The sequence below is a fragment of the Buceros rhinoceros genome, unplaced genomic scaffold (genome assembly GCF_000710305.1).
Source record: "Buceros rhinoceros silvestris isolate BGI_N320 unplaced genomic scaffold, ASM71030v1 scaffold1413, whole genome shotgun sequence".
Lineage (NCBI taxonomy): Eukaryota > Metazoa > Chordata > Aves > Bucerotiformes > Bucerotidae > Buceros > Buceros rhinoceros.
The window spans coordinates 108193-130361 of NW_010404079.1; the positions used below are offsets into that span (position 1 = coordinate 108193).

General features: G+C 39.0%; 1 protein-coding gene across 1 annotated transcript in view; it reads right to left on the reverse strand.

Moving 5' to 3' along the window:
* The window catches only part of LOC104490880 (receptor-type tyrosine-protein phosphatase N2-like), a gene marked incomplete at its 5' end in the record, with an annotated part of 103007 nt that overhangs the window by 48103 nt on the left and 32735 nt on the right, over window positions 1-22169 (reverse strand). Inside the window, 2 exons of the mRNA XM_010133230.1 lie at window positions 3199-3272; window positions 10727-10874. Coding sequence (XP_010131532.1) covers window positions 3199-3272; window positions 10727-10874 — 222 coding nt within the window. The remainder of the gene's footprint in view (window positions 1-3198; window positions 3273-10726; window positions 10875-22169) is intronic.

The window sequence follows — 22169 nt, forward strand, 5'->3', positions numbered from 1 at the left end:
CCAGACAGCTCACACGTGCAGGGAGGAAAAAGCCTCTTCCAGTCAGTCCAAACCGTACTGATCCTGTGCTATTAATGCCCATCTTGCAGCTCACTACAATGCTCTCTCCTAACCCCGGCGCTGCAAGGTGCAAATGCAGCAGGAACATCTCTCTATTGACATGATAATTACTGAGGTTATTTAAGTTGAAAGGCAGCAGTCTGAAGGAAAGAAATAGTAGGATTTTTGCAAGAGCAAATAAAGGCAGACTTACTGGGACTCCACATCCACTTTACACTTACAACGATGTGGATTAAATGCATGTCTGCTAACAGAAAAGATCTCAGATAAACCGCAGTAGGAGTAGCATCTATGTCCAGCTCAGGCTGCAATAGCTGCACAGCCACAGCACATACCGCAGAAACAAGTGCCCAGTATAATGCGCTTTAGGCTCCTGAGGTGGGGAGAACAAACACTGAACGTCTTGTCTCTGCCACTCCTATATTCTACCTCATTATACAAAGTCTATACCAAATTAACAAATACATTTACACTAACCCGAGGATATTTAATTTGTTTTGAAATGAAACGGTTTGCAGGGAATCCTTCCACACTATGGGATTACAAAGTAGTAAGTGATTTTCTCCCACCAAGTTCCCACTGCATCACCTTCAGGAAATACATATTTTATCTATTGCTTTCAAAATAGCAAAATGCCTATTGACTTAGCGAAATAGCTCACAAAACCATCTGAAGCATCTCTTTCCTTGGAATAGTAGGTCAGCTACACAAACGTGGGCTGTGGCACTCCTTCCCACGTAGCAGGGTTCCTATCCTACCATGGAGAAGAGGAACTCAAGAGTTTCTCTTAGCAGTTTTTCAAGTCTGTACAGAATACTGGGTGCTTGCCGTAGTCCAATGAAACACTTGCGCAACCACTTATCTCTGGGCATAGAAATATTTCTGTAAGAGATGTAGAGATTACTATAATAATTTTTACTTCATCAGTCTAACTTGTTTCATTGAACAAAACTTGAATCTGGGAAAGCTACAAAACAGAAATACCTTCTAACCTTGCGGAAGAAAACACTCTTATTAAGTGCTGGATGGGAAGTGAGATTACCACCCTCCCCCCGCCGCCCCCCCGTAAAATCATGAGAGTTAAAGCTGTGCAAGTAGAGACCCTCTGCCTGCATTAGCTTTGGGCATCCTGACAAAGCAAATCTCTACCCAGTTATGTCTCACTGCATACAGCTGCAACAGGCATATACACACATGCAAGAATTTACCCCTTCCCTACTCAACTTCGTGTACTAAGGCTGTGTCTATACAAACTTTGGGGCAGGTAGCAGAAGACTCTCTTGGTTACTCAGTAAAAACACAGCACCTGTACTTCTGCCAATACTGAACCTGCCATAGCACTGTCTACAGATGCTGCAATTCCGCTTCTGCGCCATGCTGTAGTTATGCGCATTACAACCAAGCTCTTACAGGAATACAGTATCTCACTTCCAGTTAACACACAGAATCCTTGTGGTTGGAAGGGACCTTTAAGATCCAACTGTTAACCCAGCACTGCCAGGTCTCCACTAAGCACCTCCCACTCCTGTGGGAGTACTAACACCTCCCACTCCCGTGTTTGCCACAAAACCTCTCAGCTTCTACTGTCAACTTAAAGCTTGACCAACCATAACTCACTGAATGCACCCTGAAGACAGGCAGACAGAGCACTGTAGCCCTGGGGCAGGACCTCGGTGCATGATTTTACAAGCAAGATACATGTTCCTTGCAATGCCAGGTTACTCTGGTCTCCTGATACTGGGGCCAGCTAGAGTTGGCCCACTCAGATATATTTAAAAACAGTCCATAAACCGCTCTAATCTGTGCACACCTACTCCTGTCTTCTAAAATGGCAGCAAATCCCTGAAGTGTGCAGTGCTTTGGTTTCCACTCTATCCTATGCTGAAGACAAAAGCATCCCAAAGTTGCTTGTTGGGTTCTATGTATTTTTTAACTCTTCGAATAAAACATTTCTGTATGTTCAAGGAAATGAGGCTTTTGAATTCTGCTGAAAGTAACAAAAACAAAGCTCAGAGAACAGCTTCTACATAGTTGTGGGGGTTTTTAAAAAAAAAAAATTTGTCAACAACATTGGAAGGAAGCAGCCTGTAATTTCATGCTGTTGCAAATTGTCAGCTGCCTTGCCCACACAAAACGATTTAACTAGGGGAGCGATAGTCCCCAGGAAAATTAGCCAGTAATGGCATACACAGCCCACTGCAGTGAGATCTAATTCTCCATCCTAAGTTCTTTCTCATAGTTTCCCTGTAATAACTTTTTAGTGCCTAATTAATGTGCGTAACAACCATGTGCAAAAGTGACTCCAGTATCAGCACAAAGGTCAAGAATACAGTGACTTCTTCCCGCTTCTAATGGGTATCATGACACCTCCATTGAGACACTATGACAGGCCCATTCTAATGGCCCTGTAAACTGGATTTGTGCCTAAAAGTTAGAGACTTTTTCTCCCTATCACCTTTCATACACAAGAAGGGATTCATATTCAGCTTACGCAGGGTGAGAAAGGGCAGCTGGGCCACAGTACTCAGACACAAAAATTGGATTGACACATTTTGCGGTTTGAATGAACACACCAAGTGGTAAGGGATCTTGTTCTTGCTTTCCAAACAGCAGAGAAGAACCAGAAGAGTTACAGAAACACCATGTGTCAGTAGGGGAAGAAAGGTAAGAGGAAATGTCACTTCCTGATGCAGAAGAAATTTAGAAGCCTGTGGGGCTCAGCTCTCGATGCATACAAAAAACATTCCTCCTACGACTGTAGGTAGTAGGATAAAGCAAAAAAGAACAAGCAAGTTTTACCTACTCAGAAAAGGAAAAGCTCCACTAAGGGCAGAGTATTGAATTTTATAATCCGTAGGTTAATAATATCAAGTACAGAGAACCTGACAGTATTACAAGGTAGAACAATGACAATCCACTGACTTTTTTTCTTAGGATATAAACTTCAATGGTATTGCATGCACTTGTAGAAGACATATCTCTTCAGTTTGAAAGGAACAGCCTAAGACATCAGAGTTGCGAGGTACTCACAATCTGAGGTTGTACAACCTGAGCAGTGAGGTGCCTCATGTTAGCATTTTTAAACAAGGCAAGACAGGGACTGGTTATTTGGATTATTTCTCATGCTACCATACTTACAATTGGGCTAGCATTGACGTAGTCTGAATTGTCATGGCTGTTTTCACCTTTCAGACATATCCTGGAATGATCATCTGCAAAAGAGAAAAAAAGAGAACAAAGTTTCTGTGCAAGTATTCTACCCATTTTAAGCTAAAGAATTCAAAGTTAGATTAATGTGCATTTCAAGATGGGCAAACAGTACATATCAGAAAGGGCTATTTCCTTCTGACTCCCATACTAGCATAGCCTTGATGTAGCCACAGCGTCACAGCCTTAGTGCTTCATGAATGAAGCACTAAGTTATTTTAGAGCTTGAGTATCAGAAAGCCCATCTTCAAGAGGTGGTACAACCTCTCATAGGAGAAAGGGGATTCTCTACTGCTCAGGGAGTTTAAGATTTAAACTAGGCAAATCACTAGGAAAAAATAGCATTATAGAAAACACTGTGTTTGCAGGGTCATGGAAGAAGTAAGCTGATGGACTTTATCCATCTGGCTTCTCTATAAAATGAACAGCAGGAACATCAAAGTACATTGAGAGCTGGACAGTCAATTAATCTCTCCCGATCAAACACCAGAGCTGCGTAGCGCTCGCTATGCAGTGATGTGGGGAGATGATATGACCTGGAGATGATCACGGGGGAGAGAAAATGCTGATAACAACTGCACCTAAAAGTACGACTGAGCACATACAGCTATCTTACACTGCTGGTAATACAGCTAGTTCAGACACCAGTACTAAAGAACACAGCAGCTCTGGATATTAGAGACTTACTCATGTTGTTACCCATCACCAAGATTCTTTCACCACTTTTTAACTTGTATTTTTACTGGGCCTAGATCAATTATGCTTAGAGCTGGTACACCCAGTACCAACTCTAGTGTTTTGTTTTGTTTTTTTTTTTTACATCGGGACACATGTAATGTATGGCTTTTATTTGTCTGTATTTAGACAGTGACAACACAGATGTCTGCATCTCTTCCAGCCATCTAAAGTCACTTTCTGCTAAGAAAAAAGAAATATTTTTATGTCATGAATCATCTCATCCTGATTTAGTTGGCTCAATGAGGCCAAACTGCACTCAAAAAATACCTGTTTCTTTCCATTGACTAAAGAAAGAAAGACCAGACCACACACAGATAATTTATGCAAGAGATGTCTAAGTCTTTACAGATACATGTCATACAATTTGTACTTGATACATAACCAGCACAGTTTATACTTCTCAAGAAAGCTACGCTGCATAGTATATTGTGATGAGAAGTCATGAAGCTGCCTTATCTTTAACCCTCTACAGCTGCACATGGATACTGATGTTTTGAGAGGATCTTTCCACCAAATAGCTTTTAAAACTATCAATTACTAATTATTATTTTTAATAATGAGGAACAATAAATGAATTATCAAACACACAGGAAAGTAGAGACAGAGAGTTTGTGCTCTGCTTGGGTTTATTCACCAGCAGTGTCATAGCAGTTCGGTATGTGGGCCAGACAAAGGTATGCTTGTGTGAGTGTTGTTTATAGTCACTCAACCTCATCAGCAACATTTAACCCACCAATGCGAGCAACCTTCTTCTGGAATAAGAATGGAGGTGACCAAGTCATGTCAATGAATGAAAAGCCATTTTTTACTATTCACATAAAATTAGTTCTTCTGGTAAGGTTTCAACACAATAGGAAGATGGAGAAGAAAAGAAGGAGAACACGTTCATGCACATTATTCACTTCCTTCTTACTCTGGCACCACTGCACAAAAAATCTGAAACATAAAAGTAAACTTGTGATACCTGAAATCTTGGGGCTACCCAAGATTTTTTACAGGAAGCTTTACAAAGAGCATTGTCACAGAATGCTTGAAGAACTACATCTCTGAAACCTTTTGGCTATGCAGGAGATACGCAGGTTGCCGGTACTAAATATGGTCTCTCACACCTTTTAAGCTAAGCAAGCACTCAGGATAAGCCACATTCATTGGATAGCAAAAGTGTTTGAACTAATCACCAAAGAAAATGTGTGAAATGTTTTCAAATGGATGGGGGAGAGAAGGCAGACAGTGATTCATCAGTATTTAGCAAGCAGATGTCAGTGCGACTCTCCAATGAAAGTCAAGTGTCAGATCAGTAACTTCAGGATCTTTTTTTCTTTTAATCATGTTTCATCCAGACCCTCTGATTTACTGTGCCATATCATTATCCTGCTGTCTTGGAGGGTTTATCAGAGGGTGAGAAATACTACGGCTTTGGGAGTGAAAAGGTGGTGAGACTTTGTATTTGTGCTCAGAAAATAAAAAAGTGTGCAAAAGGTTGAACATGTGTTTTCTGCATACATCAAGAGTTTGCACCCATGTGTGCTTCAACTGCAGCATCAAGCGTTCATATTGACAATGAACAGATTGTGCTTGTCTATGCCTGTTATCACCTCAAAGCTTCTAGGAACTAGCATAATTGCTCCTCAGAAACAGGCAGGAAAAGAAGGAAAAAACCCAAAAGAAAACCACTGACACCAGTTTGTTATGTTAACAATAAGCAACTACGGGGAAAATGCTGAAGGCACAAGAATTTTTTTTGTAAACTGCATATTGATTATGTTAGAAGCAGGAAAATTGAAGCAGGAGAAGCAGGAAATGAAAGGAAGGAAGGAAGGGGATGACATAAAAGGAAGATATATAAAATCAATCTAAAAAGCAAGCAAGAAAGATGAAGGAAGAAATAGGAGAAGAGAGGAATGGTAATAAGGAAGTGAGACAAATCTGGCCAAGCTACAACTAGTCATCATTTCAAATAGCTACGGCTGAATGCTGAACTACTTTGCATTTGCTATTGCTCCAGCCAAGCCGCAGCTGAAAGAAAAGCAAAATGTATAGCTGGATATGTGTGGCAGAGAAATCCTTCCTAAACAAGAAGGCTAGTACTAACCCATAGCTGAGGAGAAATATAGCACAATGTTGTATTTTATATATATATGTAATATAAAGTATAAAATATAGTGTATAAACAATAGAGGATAAAGGACAAAACATAAAGCAATACACATGAGTTTGCAGAATATAAAAACTATTTATAGATTGAGAAACCAAAGTTTTGGCATCTACATACAGATCTGCACGTGGACTTCACGTGGACTAGGTTACAGTTAACAGAGCTTGATTTAGCTGGCTAAACATGAACATGTTGCACTGTTTGAGAAACTTCAGAGTAGATGAGACATTGCACAAGGATAACAGATATAACACAAGAACAAAAGACTTGCACCCTATTGGACCAACATCTGAAGCTCACACAGGATATACGAGGGCATCCTAGAGCTATAATTTCACTGTAAAACAAATACCAACTTTTGGGCATTGCACAGCTCTCTTGGTGCCACTGCAATGCCTAGCTCTTCGCTGGCTGTCACAGGTGCTTTGACACCTGGAGACAGCTACATGGCAACACTTAAATTTAGGCATCCTAACCTATGATTTCAACGAATCATGCCCAGAGAGCTTGATTCAATGCCTCAGTGTAGGTTTCTAGCGATATCTGAGGTGCCCTAAGGACATTCAGGTTAGGAGGGCACAGGTCTTCCACAGAGCCTGTATTATACCTACCAGCTCTGTGTGGGTACCTTGAATACTTCAGGCATCTCAAACAGCACTGGATTCCAGTTGTGTTTAAACAACTGAGTTGAGTGGAAAACATCGTATCTATCTGGGTTATTTAAACAGTGACCAATAATATGGAAGTATTCTCTATATATGCCACCTCACAGTCTTTTATTTATCTCACAGTGGCCCTGCGACTTAATGAAAATCCATTACTTTTATTGTTTAACAGATGGGGATCAAAAGATTGGAAAAGTAAGACTGACATCTTACCTAATTCTCTTTGTCTTCTGTTGCCTTCAGAAAGGAACTTCTGAAGGGACAGAACCAAAAAAAAAAAAAAAAAAAAATTGGAAAAAAGGAAAAAGGATATGGAAGTATTCTCTATATATGCCACCTCACAGTCTTTTATTTATCTCACAGTGGCCCTGCGACTTAATGAAAATCCATTACTTTTATTGTTTAACAGATGGGGATCAAAAGATTGGAAAAGTAAGACTGACATCTTACCTAATTCTCTTTGTCTTCTGTTGCCTTCAGAAAGGAACTTCTGAAGGGACAGAAAAAAAAAAAAAAAAAAAAAAATCTGGAAATAAGGAATACAGGTGACTTTGGATTGTCTGAATCCAGGCATCACAGAGCAAAGCAAATCTCACATCAGTCAACCTGGCACGTCCTGCCTGGATCACCGTTCTCTTCCTTCTAGATTTAGACTGGATTTTTTTTCTATACAAAGTGCTACACAGATCTACACTAAAGTAAGAAAGTGAAGAACTACGGAGGAGCAAAAGTGGATCAGTTTGAAGCCTTTGAAGAATCATAATTTGTTGATTATCATTATTTTGCCCATCGATTACTTGCACAAAACAGAATTCTTCTTAGATCTGAACTGAAGCCAAGTTTGTTCATTCCAGAGCACTACTTGTACATGCATTAATGATATGGATAATGCACATGCCCAGAGCAAGTACCCACTGCTCAGGTGGTCCTGTCCTCAGCGCTCATCCCCTGGCTGTGCTCTGAACGCACACAAGCCTCAGAGATGGGTGTACGCCCCACCCTCAAATGCTTTTCTTTGGAGGAAAACCAGAGCACAGAGGTAAGCAGGTTGCTCTAATATATATCATGACCCATGGACACATAAATAACAACATACAGTATTGACCCTACTGAGATGGTTTTATTTTGCAAAGATGCAAGAAGAGAAAATAAATCGGGAAAGCTTTTTCTTGGACTTCAACAAATTGAGCTGCTCATTTGTTCACACAGAAAAAAAACGTATCCCACTGCCCTGAACTATAGTAATCTGCTTGTTGGTTGGATAAAAGGATGCAGTTTTGTAAATCTACAAGGTCCACGTTACTTCAATTGTTAGAATTTTTTTAATGTCATTAAGTGCAGTGTCAAGATGTTCTGCACCAAGTACTTTAAAAGCTGTTTGTAAATAGAGAAGATAGGTATAAGAGTGAATTATGATAAAATTGTGAGATTAAAGATAATCTAGAAATTACATCAGTTATGTAATCAGTAAAAAACATTGTATTATTTTAAGACTGGTTAAGGAAGGAAAATGTAACGTAAAAACAACATGATATTAAAGCCTTCCTAAAATGAAATCTTTTACACAAATTGGCAATCTTGTTCTACCTTGTCAAGGTGCTTATGAATATGAAAGGTGTAAGGAAATCTAAACAAGGCATAACTCTGTGAGAATACTTTGAATGTAGCGTAACAACTTGGTAGCATATGAAAAGCATATCAGTTTTGCTTCTCAATTTTTTTATGATGCAAATCTGTGACTTTTTGCTATAGTTTTAATGTCAAACATAGTAAAAAAAACATAAGCAAATGGGGCTTTTTCTCATCTCAGTCTAATCTTAGAGTCTGTTGTTTAAACTCTGTGCCACACTTTTCATCCACCATTAAAGTAGTTTTAAGGATATAACATGACAGCTGTTTACCAGTGCACAGCAACTTCAGAAAGTGAGGGCAGGTAATTTTTTGCAATTCAGTCAAAAAGAAAAGTTCCCAGTGCACTAATAACTATAATAGTAGTTTCCAACTCATAACAAAGCCAAAAAACAGTACTTTACTCTGTAAAAGTTCTAAGGGATTTTAAATGTACTAAGATCCTTCTTATTAAAGCTTCAGATAAATTGCAGCCACCCTGTCCATGTCCAAACACCTTCCCAGGTAGCACTGATTCAGTCTAGACACAGCACTGGGAAGAATAGGCATAACAATACGTCATGGAAGAAGCACTGGGAGAGACTGTCAACTGAAGGCTGATCATCCACACAATGAAAAGAGAGAGACATTCTTAGCTCTGAAAATAGTTCAGCTGTCCAGTGTGGCATAACACGCACACTAAAAATCTCTGCTCTTTAGCACTGCCGCAGCTATGTTACTTCTGGATTAAGAGCTAGAAAGGTCTAGTACGACAGTCCCGAGCTTATTGCGCATTGTATCATGGAAACACGTTTCCCACACTGGCTGAATAACCAGCATCAACTTCTGGCAATACCTGTAGCTCCCATGCTGTCTCCAAAGCATCAACCAGAAACAATCTGACAATTTACAAGCAGACACTTGCAATAGTTTAAGATGGTCTCCCTGTAAGTCCATATTGAAAAGACCACTTTAATCAGGAAGGTTAACTTGGATCAATAAACATTATTATGGAGCAATTTTCACTTCCTATCATGTCGGTTAAATGCTATTTTTTCAGGATGGAAAAGAGTGCGTAAGTTTTGCACAGCTTTAACTTTCATGGTGACTTCTTGTAGAACTTTTCAACAGACCTGATCCCAAAACACATAGGAATCAGCAAATGGTTGCTGTTGCCCCAAAAGGCTTTCAACCAGCACCGTATTTACTCAGGAGAATTCACATCACCAAACTACTCTACTCTTCTCCTAAGCAGAAAAGTATTGCAGAGAGCCTCTACATAAACAAGAGAGACAAACCCTGCTGAAGCAGATATGCAGGGACTGATGAGCTCAGTTAAATTATCATCTACTTCGAAAGAATCTTCACTCTAAATCCGGCTTTGACATTTACTTAACGTGTTACCTGTCATTTCCCCATTTCTAAAGGAGGAAAGGCTCTCATAGGGAAAATTAATGTTTTCAGGGCACTTTAAAAATTAAAATAGCTATATACGCTTGCCAAGCTCCCAGCTGGATTGTGGGCACACCGACTGAGAGCATTTTTGTTGCTGTGGACTGCACATATATTCTCAGTTTAAGTTTTGTTTCATTGGTTGCTTAATAAAATGTGTGGCCATAGATTACTACTGTAATCTATGAGATACATATATTTGCATAGGAAAAATATGCTGCTTTTATTTCAAGCTCTGAAAGGTGGCTGCTTACAGGAAAGAGCAGATCCTAGGAATATAAACACTGGTTGGGTTTGGGGTTTTTTTTTTCCTCTTTTTATCCTAAGCCTAGCAGAAAGAGATGCCAGTTCGCAAGCTTATCCACTGAAGCCTAAAGAGGCTCATTCAGTACAGCTGAGTATCTGATAAACAGATCATCTAGCTCTGATTACAGACTGTTGGTATTACTGTTGGATGGACATGATACCAACTTGTCTAAACACAAGCCAAACTTCTTTCTGTTGAATGGCTACAGACGCCAGTCTTGTACAGAAAGTATATTCCAGCATTGAAAAGTGCTCTGCGATTGAATTTCATGAGACAGCACAGCTGCAGCAGCAGTGCTATGTGACATAGCTTTGCATTTTTGTTACATATATGCAACTTAGAAGGAGATAGCGTCTGAAAGGGAAACAGGACGTGCACCCAGCCCGCAGCTGTAGCTACAGTTTCCTAGTACACATATAAGCTACTCTGTATTTTGTTTGCTGGTCACCTCTATCTTTCAAAGTGATAAGCAAAGTATATTGCAAAAAGTGTCAGGAACTTAAAATGCTATCATTCAAAATAAAGTGTACATACATGGTACCACAGCCCATGAGCGATTCTTCTGGATATTTTCCTCCTGCTGTGCAATGGTGGTGGCATTGGGTTCAGCCTGATAAGCGCACAGAGCTTCCCACTCTTTCTCCAGACGATTCTTGTTTTTCAGATGATCTTCCATGTAGGACTGGAATTAAAAGAATATCGTATTAGCTATTGACTTAGTCAGGCTCAAAGATAAGATAAAAGGATGTATCTCAGGATGTAAAGCACACGAATCCTGAGCTTTGGGGACAAAACACTCAGTCTTATGGCTAATTCAGCCACTTAAGAGAGCTATCTTCAAGCTTATTTGTGCTACACAAAATGAGAATGCTAATATGTACCAGTGCTAACAGAGAAGAAATGCTTGAAACTCCCAGCTACTGAGCTTCAGGAGAGAAGTATTTCTTCTTCGGTACCTAGAAAATGTAAGCCCAAATGTCTATTTCATCAGTCAATGAAAAAGAAACAAAAGCCCATTGATAAAAATTACTACAGCAGCAGCTCATGTCAAACTGAAGGCTTTCAAAACTCAAGTTCAAGCACATATGAAAGTTGTGATACCGTTGTTGAGGAGAATAAACAAATTGCCAGGCTGAAGTGTCATGGCTCAAGTACCAGATCATTAGGAACTCATCCTGCACACGGACTGGCACAGAGAGGGCCTGGAACTGAGAAGGATGTATGCTGTGAAAGATTTTATCTGGCATTTATCTGGCATTTATCTGGCATTCAGTAAAGTCAACAGTGTTAGCAGAAGTATCACCAAAGACAAATTGGCTGTGGCAGAGTGTATTGGTGCAGGTCTTAAGCTTTTGTAGATCTCCCAAGGCTAGAGATTCAATACGGCAGAGGATCGGGAATTCAGTTCCAAAAGTTTGCCAAAAGTGAACTAAAATCCTATTCCTTCACCCCATGTACCTGAAAATTGTCCAGGTAGGTGAGGGGAAGAGAGTAGAAAGGAAGAAGGGTGGGGAAAAACAGAAATCTTCCTCTCTCCTGAACACGAAAATTAAGATTGATCACCTGGTACTGTAAGCTGACTTCTACAGCCAAATTACCTTTCAGAACCCATCAGCTCCTCCCACAGTAAGCAACAGAATAACCCTGCATTACACCCAGCTCATATTTGTTAATTAAACTCCATACCACATTTATGAGGTAGGTTGAGGTTAACATCCTTAAACAGATTGAGAAAAGGGCAGACTATTTAGGGGACAGGCTCAGGATCTGGTCAAGTGTTGGGAGCAGATGAGGGTGTGGGTGCCTCTGGCCCAAACATCAGTCAAAGCAGTGAATGCTGAAGCATTCACTAATACAGTCCAATCTGTAGAAACACTTGTCCAAAAAAAAAAAAAAAAAAAAGCCCCTGAACATCAGTCAAAGCAGTGAATGCTGAAGCATTCACTAATACAGTCCAATCTGTAGAAACACTTGTCCAAAAAAAAAAAAAAAAAAGCTCCTGGAAAGGATTCACTGAGAAGTATAAAAGACAGTTTAATTGCTTAGAAAACCTTTTTCATAGACAATCTCTGTTATGTCAATTAGTTCCTCCCAAACATGCTTTAAAGAAGAAAGGTTCTCATGCCCTCTCAGCAGGTTTAACAGAAGGTGCAAAAAGCTTGCAGCTTGTCTTCCACCAAATGTGAGCTTTGCTAAAGCTGTCGCTCCATCACACTTCCCACCTGGCTGGCGAAGCAGGATACTGCTCTCTCATGCAGCTTGAACGTATTTTCAGTTACAAAAGAGCCCCTGACACACAGCTTTGTTTTGTGCAGGATTTGTAGGGTGTGTGTGTCTTTACACGAGGTTTGTAAATCAAACCTGTTACTGAAAAGCAATTCAGGAAGTGATGCTTCCAGAAAGGATATCTTTAAGGACACAGAAATATATTGTGTTAGAAGAAAGGTTTCTAAAGGAGGTAAAAAACAGTGATGGCCTAGATACAATCAAAACATCTACTGTGTGATTGCTTCTTTTTTATAACGAAGGAAAAAGCATCGCAGTGGACAGAGCTGCGACCTGACGGATGGGGAGCTGGGAGAGTTGCACAGCCCCATCGTGTGTCAGGGGAGTGGGTCAGCTAACATGTTCCCAGCTGTACCCTGCAAGTTAATGGCAGGAAACCATCCACTGATAGTGTGCTCATCCTTGACAAAAGGCTGTTGCTACTGAGGAAAGGAGGGAGGCTAAAGACCCCGTTCTTTTCTCCCCTGAAATCTGTGCCTGGATATGTATACTGAACATAATAAAAAAAAAGATCATCCTTCCTGAGCAGAGACTAGTTGGTACATAAGAATTTTTATGAGGCAAAGGGAAAACACAGCAAAATCCTACAATACCACTGAGCCAAGGCTCCTGGCTTCAGAGCAGCTGTTTAGCATGCAGCAGGCAGCGATCAGGCTGTCAAAGACCAGCCTGTAGCATCTTCCCATTTTAAACCACAGTTTTATAATCTGATTCATTTTGACATGCCCATCACCAATGTCCCATAGACTTCAGGGACATTTTATGCAGATATGCAGATCTGCCAACACTGAATCTCTCCAAAGTGCTGTGAGATCCACGAAGCTGTAGGAAAAGGGCCATGAACATTTGATTCCTAAGGCGGGGCTGTACGTAGCAAGGAGGTTCTAGTTGGCTCCAACTTATCTATTTGATGATTCAGGGATTGCATTTTTTTAAATTATTTTCTTTTTAAATCATCAAGTGTGACACACTTATGGTTGCTTTTAGTGCACATGAATTTTTAAATAACTAATTTATCTTTAAAAAGTAATACTCCTTGTAGTTTTACCTTCCTTTTTCAGAGAATCTTGAGTGTAAAGATAATTGAATGTTCAAACGAAAACACACTAAGATCTTTTCTTTAACCGAACAACCACTTTTCATGTAGTTTCAACACCTGCATCACACGGATCAGATTCACAGAGCACTTCTTTGACAGATCTTGAAAACGTGTTTGACTATTTGAACACACCCGTGGAAGGCTCTTGCACAATATGAACACCTGCTTTACACATTTAAAAAAGCTACCGAGAAAGAAGCTTGTTTAAAAACATTCAGGAGTCAGACAATTCCCTCAGAATTAAGTAATCTTTCATTTACAGTCCTTCACAGCCCCTACACTCATCCCCATTTTGCTAAACAGAAGCTTAGCGATTTTGAAACGCTCTCTTGGGAGCTGATGGATGTACATTAAATTGAGTGGAACTTCTGATATTTTAGAGATGGTATGTCTACTCAAATCTGCTCCTTAATTAGGACGTTTTCATGAGACAGTCTGCAACGTTTGCCTGGTACAAAGGAAATTCATTACCAACATGTCAAATACGCATGTGATTTCCCTTGCCCCAGAACAGCAGGTAAAATAAATAGAGGTTGTCACCATTGTTACTGTGATGCTCCTCAAAGCCTGCTGAAAAAGGTAGAGGTCTGGTCTCACCAATACGTCCATAACAAGACAAGTCCCAAGCATATGTATTATTTAAAAAACAGTCTGCTTGGACAGATCTCCTGATATACCTTAGATTTCATTGTCTTTTCCTTACACAGGGCCTCCCTCGCCTTCAAGGACAATTGGTATCCCAGTTCATACTTTCTCTTGTATACACAGATGAGAGACTTTTGCTATCAAACATGTTATGGGGATAAGGACAATGCTTCAACGTTATGTGGAGAGGACGGATGTGTTGTAAAATCTATTATTGTGTGAGACATGCCAGTTGCAAGGCAAAAGATGAGCTTCCAGCCAAAGGATGAATAACTGTCCTGGGAACAATGAATCTCTGGCCAAAAGAACCAGTGCCAATGGCAAATATTAAAACAGATTCAGCATGCCTGAACACAGGCACAAACAACGGCCTGGTTTGGCTTTGGCAAACTTCCTGAGCACTTGGTTGATGTTGTAATACGGTGACAAACTACTTTGCTTTTCTTTACTCAAGGACTGGCATTCAGTTTGTGCCGTGACTAAAAAAACAAATATACCAATTAATTTCTAATTGTCTGGTAAATCTCAATATACCTTTTTCAGAGGTAGTATGGTTTGTATCTGTCAAGATACTTGTTTCTAAAAAAGCCTGTGTTATTAGCTGATGTTCAGCTATTACAAAAAGCAATTATTTTTGACAATATACTTCCAACGCAGTACTTGATTAGACACCTTTTCACAACTGAGAATGCCTCTTTTAATGAAACGATGGGCAACTGCTAAATTGACAGACCTTGACAGGTCTAATCGAATCTCAAATGTCAGCTGAAGATGTGGATGGGACATTATCTTAATCCTTGTGAATGATGACCACTCAAACCCAGACCTTTCACCTAACAGTGTCAGAGCCACTCTTCCCAACTGCTGCAGCTTTTTCCTGAGATGCACTGGGCCAGGCAGTGCCGTACTGCTTCACTGGGTTCCTCAGGAGGAATTTAGAGGGGAAAGAATTTGTCTTAGATATGCTATAGCAAACTGTGCACTAAATGCCATACTTGAAAAATTTTCAGTTGTTACTGTCTCCAGTTGACTTAAGTAGAGGAATTTTTTCACCTGCTTTCATTCCTTGCTAACTTGTAGGCTACATTGTTCTGGCACGGGACACGCCAGCACTTTTGCTATTCTTCTTAAACTTTGTCTTCTTCAGTATATATTGCACTGACTATAGGTAAGACGAACAGTTTTTTGCATAAATCCAATTTACTTTCTTTGGCTTCTTCTTTTTTCTGGCTTAATACCTTACCATTAGTGGCTTCACAGTAAATCTCTCTGTTCACACTCATATACTCACTGTGCTGTAGAATTTAGAGACAGAAGAAGCCCGTCTGATTACCCATGTCCAGGCCTTCAAATAACGTCTTGTTTTTTGTACTTCACTACGAAACCTTCTAACATTTAGGTGCCTCCTACTTTCTACCTAAAGTAGAAGCCTAAAACACAGTTCATTACTATTTCTCAAGACACAAACTGTTCTGAACTATACATTGTATTGCTGGAAATACTCGAATAGTTTCAATAAGGCATATTAGTCCTTACACGAGACGGCTTTTCCATAGGGAAGCCAACAGTATTGCTTTTCTACTGCAAACTTAATTAGCTACCCATTGTCACTAATCCATTTATTTCAACACCAGTCTGCTTGCACAGAATAATGCTGTTCTGTGTAATTTCTACTTGTATATACTTCACTGTCTCACAACTCATGAGTTAATGGATCTATGCAAACTATAGACATCTCCTATTGCAACTCTTTCCTTCAAAGGTAATTTAACTTTATTTGTTGCATTGTTCTCAAGTCTAAGTTTTTCAAACTTTTGAATTACTCCTCTGTCATCATATCTGTGCAGAACTTCACACTGCAATACCACTTGTAAAAGTCACTGTCACTCCCATCATTATTTTAAAAGTTAAATATAACTGTATCTAATATAAATTCCTGGACTCTGCCAGACACTCCCATACATACCTTTTGATAATTACTTTTTGTGTATCATCGTTTAGCCACATTTCAATCCACATAATTGTCTTTAAAGATTGTCTAAAAAATTGACATTCATTTTTCAATTAACTACTCATAAGACAGTTTCAAGCTTTATTAAAATCTGGATATATTATATATTATTATTGTTTTCACTTCATCTACTGATTTTGTAGTTTTAGTTAAATAAAATGGAGTTTGTCCAGGCAAGAGTTATTCTTTATAAAATTATGCACATTCTTACTCATTGTGAAGCTATCCAATGGAAAGGATGGAGGAGATTAGCAAATACACAAAAGACACCATCCTCTTAAATGAGGCCCTCACACTTATCTCCCTTTTATGCCCTTGAAAAATCTCTCACTAGATCATCAGCAATTTCTTTTTAAATATGTGCTCCATTATTTTCTTGGGCTGGACTCAGGCAACAGCAACAGAAAGGTTAATTTCTCATCTTTTTCCTCCTCACCAATCCTCTTTTATAAAATTATGTGTACTTTATTCTTCTACTTTGGGGCACCCACACTTGTCCAGATCTGCTCAAGTAAAGTTCCATAAGTGTCACTATTAGCATCTTGTGCCATATTCAGACCATGCAGAGCACCATAACGTTTCTTGACATTTTCTAAGCATTTCTCACATTTGACACCGTTTTGCAGTAAAACTGAAGTTACTTTGGGCTCTTCCTTGTTTACAGAAGGTTGGTCTTTCTCTCTGAGCTGCTGTGGTGTTCTTGCAGAGACCAAGGCTGGAAGCTCATTACATGCATTTTCATGAAGAACGCTCTCAGTGGTGCCCCATGTAGAAGAAAACATTGGAGCAGAGCCAACCTATGCCCATATCTTTCATACCTTTCTCCTTTTACGCAGTAGACCTTAAATAAAGTGAGGCTGCACTATCTCATCTCTTCTGATCAACCAAGACGTTAATAAAATCAGTTTTCTCCAATAGTTCTGCTGAAGCACTGTAGATGTTTCTGATGTTCTGATCCAACTGATCTGCAACAATGCAGAGCCTATAGCTGTTACCAAGACTAGCTCTGAAATGTCACCCCATAACTGTTGTTAAAAGTACTAGCTTTAGTCCTAACATGACAAATCAAGTATTCAACATTAACTGTAGAGAAATGTCATTTTATTGGGCTAGCTACATGGAATGTTTATATACACATATCAAGATAAAAAATTCTGCTGTGGCAACACATTGTCAATATCTTACATCTGGAAGAAAACTCAGTAAATTAAAGTCTCACATACTTTCAATCCTTGGGAGCCATCTGCATCTTCTGCTGTTAACGGTAACACTCCTGACTCTACTGGAGCCAGGACCTCATCATCTGACTAGTCAGTTGTTACAGGCTGAAGGCTCCTTTTTCTTTTCTAACTTGTCCTGTGCTATCCCAGATCTCCTCATCTTATTAGCTAGAACTGTCTAAGTTAACCACAAATGAAAAAAATCTAGGAAATAGAAAGCTGGGAATTTGTATTTTGCCTTTATAAATTTCACTGAGAAATTGTTTTTCCTCTTCAGTGTTTGCAGCCATTTTACTACCATAATGTCTTTTGATCTAATTTTTCTACTATTTCTCGGTACCTGATTACACCAGTGAAAACAATAGTTTTAAATACTTTTCAATTAAGTATTGAAAACTACTCTGAAGCTTTACTAGTTATTTGTCATAAAACACTACTAATATCCTACATAATATGGCAGGTGATGAAGGAAAACTAAAAAAAAAAACCCAAACCAGAGGGAGATAATTGTCTGACAAAGCAACTATTCAGTCTGGCTGAGAATAATATCCCTAGATTGTTTCAAATAGGTTGTATTATGTGGAAATAAATTAACTTCCCCGGTGATGTCAGCCAACAATAAAAAATGACAATACGTAGTTTCAATTTTGTATTTTTAGATTGGGAAGATTATTGTAAGCAACTAAGCATGCACACAGAGAGCAGTTGTGCCTTAAGCATGCCATCTAAAATAATTTTAAATTATTGTCCTCGGATTTCTAGAGGAGTGTCACCTTTGCATGAGCAGCGTATGGCATTATCTACCAGACTAGACAGTCATGCAACTTTTGCAGGAATGACTGTAATTCACAAGTACATTAAATGGCAACCTATGTTCTGTTTACCTAAATTAATATGCCCTTGATGCAGCATATATCACTTCCTCCCCTTTTCTTAATGCTGTGATAATAGAGTTTTGTAACTTGTAAAAGGATTACTTCAATCCAATCAGCAGGTGCTGGGATCAGTGTGTGTCAGACAAACACTCGCTAATCCCTTTTCTTACAGCTCCCAGCTGCCAAAGGTGCTCAGTGAAATCCCAATGAAATGGCTGGATACAACCTGGTGTGGATTGACGCAGGTTTTCAGCTGTGGAAGAAATCTTGTGAAATACATGAGATGCTAAACAGTGCTTGAATGGGAATGATGGAGGTAGGTATGGTTTTGAAAGGATACATAGTTAAGTAAGAAATTAAACATTAAAAAAAATTTAGAATGCTTAATTATGACATATTTACTCTACCCGGCTCTCTAAATATAGAAGAAGATAAAGAAATTCACTTTACAAAGAATCCCTTCTCAAGGATTATGAGGTACTTAATGGTGTCTTCTGGGTCTTAAAATATAACCACCCCCAACTCCTCCTCCTTACCCCCTTTCTTGAAATCTAAATTATGCCTATGAAGTTTCACCTCTGCAATTACTTTGCTTTAAATAAACCTCAATAAAAAAGGAGAAGATGATTACCATAAAAGGAATATAATTTGCTCCCTTACAATCTCTGTATTTCTATAGCTCCTCCTGCCCAACTGTCTGAAAGCACTCACATCACTTGTACAGGGGAGCAAGTACCACTGCTGTTTCACAGATGGGAAATAAAAGGGCAGAAACATCGAAGTGAATTTCCCAGGGTCACAGAGTATACTCCTAAAACACTTATTTTGCAAGGAAATTCAGAACTCATTCTTCTTGACCGCTGCTTTTTCCTTTTCCCATGATTGTGTTTATAGACAGGGCTAAAGGTTGTCAACCTTCATGAATCCATTCCTAACAATATTTTTGCAGTTACAGCATAGCAAATGCTATGACTCTAATGGAATTAGGACAGGTTTTGGTTTGGGAATTTTGTTTACAAGTACTGGGTTTAAGTGGTTGATGAGTAGAGGAATTTAATTTCTGCACATGTTAGATTCTGTGTATACATAGACATGCCAAACTAAGTAATATAGAGTTAAAAGATGAATTAGCCAAAATCAGTTTCAAAGCTTTCTGTACTTCTTATGGTAGATTTCACAATAAAAATCTTAAATAATAAATGGCCCTTAAATAAAGGAAAAATGTTATTTCAAAAAATGAAAGGCTAAACCTCTTAGCCAAACACTGCTATTTCACAGCATGGAATATGTTGCGACATTTCTTAAAACCAAAAATAAATAAAAAAACCCCAACCCAAACCTCCCCATTAAAGACAAGTCTGCAGTATAGGAACTGATGCCAAGGATAGTGTCAGCTGAATTCATCAACTGAGATGTTTTCGGAAGTGGTTCTGGTAGCTTTGTTAAAAAGTAAAAGCACAAGAAGCACAGCTGAACAAAACATATCAGGAAAATTGAAAAAAAAAAATACAAATCAAGTTCTTTGACTCTTTGACTCAAGATAAAATCTTGACACCCAATTCCATTCTCACAGGAAAGAGCTATTTTCTTCTTACACATTAAACCTATTTCCAGATGATCCCTTTTTCTCACTTCATTTTTATACTAATGTTTTGAACACCACACCACAATCCAAGACATATTTGTGATTCGTTTATATGCCCACTAATGATGTTGTATGTCTGAAATTAAAATTTAAAAAATATATTACTACACACTAATTACCTGAGAACACAAAACCAAATTCCCTGCCTTCTTCCTCTTCCTAGTCCTGCTAATTCAATTAAGCATCTAAATTTAGGTTCCCAGCTGGGGACTGTATTTGCAAATTTAGATTTTAATGAATTAAAGTCTGTGTTTCTTTTCAGAGCATTTGTACAGTCATATTCATTTACTATATATAACAATTACCGAGAGATAAATATAGAATTCTGAAAACATCATGTTTAAAAATAATCTCCTCTTCAAGCGTGGTCAAGTTCTCTAGAGATAATGAGACTAGGAAAACCCAGGCAACCATGACCAAGAACATCAAAGTGATACAGTACATGATGTGATTTATAGATAGTCTGGCAAATTATGCCTCTGATAGACAGTGGCCATCTTGAGGGTAGAAAGGAAAATATCATTTCTATAGACATAACATCCCTGCTAGAGCAAAGAGATAAGCTGTAATACTCTTACTACTCTTAAATATGTGAATAAAAGTCCAAAGGTGCTTCTCCAGGAGCAAATTATGACTCACAAAGCAAAAACCCTCTGTTTTTAAGTGGTATTTGGGAGGAAAGAAAAAGGTATCAAAACCGATAGCGAGAGTTTGTACACAAACATGCACAGAGGTGTGCGCGAAAATTGAGAACACGCAGTATGAAATCCAAGAACTCTTGCAATCCACGCTATACCCATGGCCTAGCAGCAGAACATGCATAAACACAAGTGAACCTGTGAGAAAAAGCAGGGAAAGAACAAACTGGATCATCAGCCTTTTCATTAGAAAACTCCCATAACACATTGAGAGAGGAAACTTCAAACTCCACAAATATCTTCAACGGTCAAATCCTCACACTCAAGACTGTTTTGGAACCACACTCTCCCCCTAGGAAATTCCATGGTTGTATACAGCAAACTGCAGAGAAGTGACCCAGTCAGAGTAACTGCCAGTGAAGACAGTAAGCACTGAAGAAACTCTTTTTCCACAGAAGTACTTTCAGAATTTAACAGAGGCTGTGGGAAAAGACATGTCTGACTTCTGCCCTATCTCTTCCATGTCACCCTCAACAGCCACATTGAACCAACATGTGGCAGGAGACTGAGCAATGATGGTCACGAGAAAGATGCAGCTGGCATCTACCCAGCTCCCAAATCTAGAAGACCCCAAATACATCATTTTTTAGGTAACCTTCTTTCTATGTTCCAAGGCATTTTCAGCTGCGACTGCTCTAGTTCAGTGATTCTCAAATTCCCAAATGTTTTTTTCTCATGAAAGTATCCAAAAGGGATTGGGAAATAATGGTAGAAAAGCCTCAGAAGTGCATAAACTGAAGACATCCTACCTACTCCTGGAGATCTTGGGTTTCCATGGAAGCCAGTGAGTGATAACACTTTAAAGAAGTTTGAGGAATGCTGGTCTAATCCTCAGACGAGAATATTTGAAGTGACAGAGGGCAAAATAAGAACAAAGGGAAGGTAATATGAAAGAGGACAAGAAAAAGAAGCTAAGAACAGAGTGTAGAGGTCAACAAAGAAGTGAAATGATGAAAGAAGACACTGTACTGCAAAGAAAGAAAATCAGAAAAACAAACACCAGAACACAGAAAATGAGAGAATACTATGGGAAGAGGTAAATTTTGGTCATAACTGATAACCATCCTCACGTGCTGTTTCTTTTTCTTGGACGACCTCCCTTCATATGCTGAACCAAGGAGAAAACATTGAGAGAGTGACAGTGGTATTTCTGAGTAGACAGAACAAGGACAACTTAGTGCTAAACAGAAGGAAAAAACAAAATAAAGAACCTAAAATTCAGTGCATGTGTGCAATGGTGAAGATCTAGCAGACTGTTATCAATTCAGAAGAGGGTTAGAGAGTAGATGGCATCTTTTTTTCTTCATAGAGGTAACTAACTGCACATCCCCAGTTTCATTTTCACAAGCTCTTCCAATGTGTATTTAATACCTTTCAGCCAGCTCTTCAAATATGGAATAGTTTGCTCTTAGGTAATGAGGCCAAAACTAAACTCGCAGATTAAATCTGACAAACCCAGGTGCAGAACTCCTTTATACTTTCATGTCTTTCTTTCATG